General features: G+C 42.5%; 1 protein-coding gene across 1 annotated transcript in view; it reads right to left on the bottom strand.

Annotated features, from left to right (window-relative positions):
- The window catches only part of LOC112147666 (tubulin beta-2A chain), an 8563-nt gene continuing 2823 nt past the window's right edge, over window positions 1-5740 (bottom strand). Inside the window, exon 4 of the mRNA XM_024274205.2 lies at window positions 1-1338. Coding sequence (XP_024129973.1) covers window positions 254-1338 — 1085 coding nt within the window. The 3' untranslated portion in view covers window positions 1-253. The remainder of the gene's footprint in view (window positions 1339-5740) is intronic.

Raw genomic sequence — 5740 nt, 5'->3', positions numbered from 1 at the left:
TTTACGCAGTTGGGATTATTTATTTGGACTACAGAGCATTGGAGCACGGTGTTACAAAACTGTGTCAAAGACGAGACTTCTTTCTGATGCTGGCAACTCATGACTCAGACAAAAAAAAAAAAAAAAACTTTTTAGCTTTGATTGCACTCGTAAGCTTTGTCAGTTGAAGCATTTTCTAGCGTTTCTGCTAAGGACTAATGTTTGGCATTCCTCATATCATCCTCACTATTTCAGTCATGTATGCAGTCATGGATCAGTGGCGAGGATCGTGATGGACTTCATCTTCATCTTCCATTTCGTCCTCTTCGTACTCGCCCATTTCGTCTGCCGTGGCGTCCTGGTACTGCTGGTACTCGGACACGAGGTCGTTCATGTTGCTCTCCGCCTCGGTGAACTCCATCTCGTCCATTCCCTCTCCGGTGTACCAGTGCAGGAAGGCCTTGCGGCGGAACATGGCGGTAAACTGCTCTGAGATCCTCCTGAACAGCTCCTGGATGGCGGTGCTGTTGCCGATGAAGGTGGCGGACATCTTGAGGCCTCGAGGGGGGATGTCGCAGACGGCGGTCTTGACGTTGTTGGGGATCCACTCCACGAAGTAGCTGCTGTTCTTGTTCTGCACGCTCAGCATCTGCTCGTCCACCTCCTTCATGGACATGCGGCCGCGGAAGATGGCCGCCACCGTGAGGTAGCGGCCGTGACGGGGGTCGCACGCCGCCATCATGTTTTTGGCGTCGAACATTTGCTGCGTGAGCTCGGGGACGGAGAGGGCGCGGTACTGCTGGCTGCCCCTGCTGGTGAGGGGGGCAAACCCCGGCATGAAGAAGTGCAGGCGGGGGAAGGGCACCATGTTGACGGCCAGCTTCCGGAGGTCGGCGTTGAGCTGGCCGGGGAAGCGGAGACAGGTGGTGACCCCGCTCATGGTGGCTGACACCAGGTGGTTGAGGTCTCCGTAGGTGGGCGTGGTCAGCTTCAGCGTGCGGAAGCAGATGTCGTACAGAGCCTCATTGTCAATGCTGAAGGTCTCGTCGGTGTTTTCCACCAGCTGGTGCACGGACAGCGTGGCGTTGTAAGGCTCCACCACGGTGTCGGAGACTTTCGGGGAAGGCATGACGCTGAAGGTGTTCATGATGCGGTCGGGATACTCCTCGCGGATCTTGCTGATGAGCAACGTGCCCATCCCGGAGCCCGTGCCTCCGCCCAGGGAGTGGGTGAGCTGGAAGCCCTGGAGACAGTCACAGTTCTCCGACTCCTTCCTCACCACGTCCAGGACCGCGTCCACCAGCTCGGCGCCCTCCGTGTAGTGCCCTTTGGCCCAGTTGTTTCCGGCTCCACTTTGACCTGCATGATTTAAGATCGACACATCTTTAGGTTTGACTTTCAAAAAGAAACATATTCATAAATTCTTAAATATAAAATTGGGCACAAATTCATATTTTGTGCAGCACTTTACTGGAAAAAAATATGAATACAACATTGAGTTTTACGTTTAAGATGTCTCTTTGGAATATAACTTTTCTTTGTCTTGAATATGAATTTCTCCTGTTAACAAAAATATGACTCATTTATTAAACTACAATAGAATTAAACTTTTTAGAACGTTATTGATCCCCTGGCAGGAAAATTATTAAGCTCTGCTTGAAAAAGAAACGATATTAACACAAAAAAAGAGAGACGTAAACAGGAGAAAGATGAAAAAAAAGATAGAAACACCAGAGCAGGCGGCAGCGGCGGCGGCGGGATCCACGTCTCTCTGCGGCCGCCGTGCTGCTGTCTGATTGTTGGTGCTGGTGTTGTGTCAAGGTATGTTTCCCCTGTTAGAATTTGTTCCCGCCGGTCTCAGGCATCGTTTATATTGTAAGAAAATGGATGGAAAGGACAAAAACAGCTAAGCTAACTCTGAGCTAAAGTAGGCTAACTGGCAGCTTACCGTAGTAATTGTTTAAAAGAAAGAAAATTCAGAAACAGAAAGAGAGTTGGGTATTCTGACCCTTCAAACTTTATTAATTTTGTCATTTATTATTATTTTTTTTACACTTCTACCAGTTAGCTCCAAGTTAGCTTAGCTGTTTTTGCTACGGTATTCTCTTGTTATCAACTAATTTTAACAGACAAGTTTTTTCTTTTTACACCTAATGTGTGGAGTGTCATGTTTGCTATCTGCCCGGGTCGGGCTCTAGCAGCACCGTGACCCCGAAAGGGATAGCGGAAACACAGCTAAGCTAACTGGGAGCTAAAGTAGGCTAAATGATACTTTCCCTTAGTGATAGTTAAAAAGAAATAAATATTAGAAACAGAAAAAGAGTTGGGTATTCTGATCCTACAGACTTTATTTATTTGTTTGTTTTTACCACCAGAACAGTTGGCTACCAGTTAGCATCCTTTAGCTCCAAGTTAGCTAGCTGTTTTTGCTACTTTATTCTCTTCTTATCAACTAATTTTTACAGACAAGTTGCTTTTTTACACTAACAAGTGGAGTGGCATGTCTTCTACTTCTTCTTCTACCACTTTTAGGTCTAAAACGATCCGCTGCAGCATTGTTTACTCGATCAACTATTGTAGCCTGACAACCACAAAAAGTGGTCGGAGATCTCTGTGTTTTTATCCGTTTTATCCAACTTTTAAAAACTAGAGCTATCAATATAAATTTCCTGTTATGGAATCAATAAAATTCTGAAAAAGTTATCTTTTGTTTTAGTTTAATGAATACATTTTAACAGTTTGAACGATCAATATTCCGTGATATATAGGCCTGTGACGTATTGTTGATAGTTTGGTAACAGGAGAAATTTGGATTCAAAACAAAAAAAATGTTAAACGTAAAACTAAATGTTGTATTCATATTATTTCCAGTAAAGTGGTACACAACCTTTTCTTTATGAATAAGTTTCTTTTTTAAAAGGTATCATGCCATATTTAGGATTTTGATTTATGTTTGACTTCATAAATCACATATTTTTGGGGTTGCTGGAGCCTATCCCAGTTACGGTTGGCAGATACACCCTGGACAGGTCACCAGACTCACAAAGACGATCCACACCTAAAGACAGTTTACTAATTGCTCGAAGTTGCATGATTTTTGGCCTGTGGGAGGAAGCCAAAGTGAAAACTCCACACAGAAAACTCAAAAGTCAGGATTCAAACCTTCTGGATGTGAAACAAGACCACTAACAGGCCTACTTCCTAAATCTTTGATCTTAATTTTTATTCATATTAAGGTGAAGCATGGCCTCGTAGAACAGTATGAAGGTCTAACTCTCTGCAATCTGTCAGGTCTTGTTCTGGCTTTGGTTTGTTTGCAGTTGAGATCAGGTGACGCTTAATCTCACAGCCTGAGAACTCGTCCGACTCTAAAATCTTTCTCTCAGTAGTCACCCGGTCCACTTCACACTCGAAACTGCTGGTGTGCAGAGACAGTTTCATGCACAGGGTGGGACGGCTACCTCCCTCAGGACGCATGAAGAAAATGCTACTTCATTAGTAAGAGTTGTAGCCAATTAAATTATGTATCAGAGCTCCTTCCTTCCTTCCTGGTGTCATCTATCAAAGAATCTAAAGGAACCTTAAGGAATGAATCAAAAAGTTCCTCTTAAAAAGCCTGCAGTGATACTCCCTAAAAGGGAGTGTTGCTAAACAGGATTAGCAAAGGCTAAAAGACACTCCCTCGGAAAAGAAAAAAGAAAATCCTGCACAAAAATCCACATTTTGATGAATTTTCTCTTCTTCTTTCGATCACTATCTACAAGTTGATTTTGCAGTAATAATTATTTGCAAACATCTGGTAACAGTTTAACCAAACCAGCTGAGCTGGAGTTTGAAAACTAGTGTTTAGTGACTTGGTGGAGAAGTGACAGTCGTGAATGATAGGAGACCGCACCCTCATGGGGAATGAGTCATCTAACAGTTACCGCGCAGACCTAAAACGCTGCAGAAAAAACAGTCTGCTGTTAAATATTAACAGGCTGACCTTAGCATGGCAGGCTTGTTACCATGCCAACACTGGCACTCAGCAGAGACTTCAAGAAAAACGATATAAAAATGTTTCTAGCTTCTGAATATTCATCTGTAATCAGCACAGCTTTGTTTTCTCTCTTTCGATGAAGTCATTAGTGGAGATGGTTCCTCCTGACACATCTGCTTCATCCATCACTGTGTTGGCAAATCACACAGACGCTGCAGATACTTTGTGCCAGCAACAGCACACAGATCTGCGCAGTGCTGTCAGGTGAAATGGAGAACAGATTTTCAGGAAATGACATCACTGCACTTTTGGGATTTTGGGTGAGCAGCTAAGCTAGCATGAAGGAGGTAGCCTCTTAAAAATAAGGGAAAAATTCTTACTCTGTTGGGAGATTTCTATTTAAAATAAGACTGTCTGTTTACTTTTGATTATGACTAACTCTATACATGGAAATCTTTTCGAAGTGACTGATCCTACTCTCAGCTGATGCCTTCTTCATGGAGTGATAGCGGCGTGCGCTAACTGTCACCTCCCCTGTATTGAGGCGTTTCAGGAAATTAATCAGACTGTTTCTACCTGACACTGAAAGTTATATTTTAAACAAATGTAGAAACACTCTGCTGAGGAGTAAGTGAAGCACAACTAACAGGTCATAAAGATAAAGACGGCAATAATTAGAAATGCTAGTTAGCATTAGCCCAAATGAAGGTGACAACGGTATTCGAACGTCATTTTCTTAATACGGATTACGGTTCTGATTTAGGTTAATGCACCAATAGGGCCCCGATCGTGGCCGCATCTGCAGCTAGGCTTCGCGCTCTCGCTGCGTGTCAGCTAACGGGACTTTAACATTAAATATGTGCGACCAGTAACAACATTTACCTTTGGATGCACTAAAAATACCTGAAACAGTGTAGTAATCTTCGTCTTGGCTGCACCGATTATGTGTCAACATGAATTTCCATCAGCCTTTGAGCTGTTCACATGTAAAAATGCGCTAAAAATCGTTTATAGTGACTCTGTAGCTCCAAAAGACATCCCATAAACTCCAAATACTCCACGTAAACAGCGGTCCACTGCCCCAAACAGAAATGACTGAGCGTGGAAGTAGGTCCAGCATATAGCCCGTTTGATAAAAGTGTGTAAGTCACGTCACACCAAAATTAAATACGTAGTAACACAACAAATTTGCGAAATGACAACGTGCGGCTAGCTAGACCAGGGGTCTGCAACCTGCGGCTCCAGAGCCACATGTGGCTCTTCTATCCCTCCATGGTAGCTCTCTGAAAAAAAAATAAAATAGTAATTTTCAAAAATTTGGAGATAAGCTGATATTTTAGCAACATGCTAACATTTTTAGCTAATTTGTTATCTACTGGGGGTTTTAGGCTAGTTTATAGTTTAGCTTCTATTTTAGCAACAGGCTAACGTTTTTGACTAATTTAGTTAACAGAGGAATTTTAGGCCATTTAGCAGTTCAGCTAGTAATTGAGCAACAAGCTAGCTTTTTTTGGGCTAATTTGGCCTCTAAATGTTTATGCTAATTTGGAGTTAAGCTAATATTTTAGCAATATGTTAACATTTTTAGCTAATCTGTTATCTCCTGGAGTTTTTAGGCTAATTTAGAGTTTAGCTTTTATTTTAGCAACATGCTAACATTTTTGGCTGAATTAATTTACAGAGGAATTTTATGCTAATTTGGAGTTCAGCTAGTAATTAGGCAACAAGCTAGCTTTTTTGCTAATTTGGCCTCTACTAAAAGTAAAAGGTAAATTTTTTTTT

This window comes from Oryzias melastigma, linkage group LG17 (genome assembly GCF_002922805.2).
Source record: "Oryzias melastigma strain HK-1 linkage group LG17, ASM292280v2, whole genome shotgun sequence".
NCBI lineage: Eukaryota > Metazoa > Chordata > Actinopteri > Beloniformes > Adrianichthyidae > Oryzias > Oryzias melastigma.
Note: the sequence above shows the minus strand (reverse complement) of the source record. Positions and strands in the feature narration are given on the sequence as shown.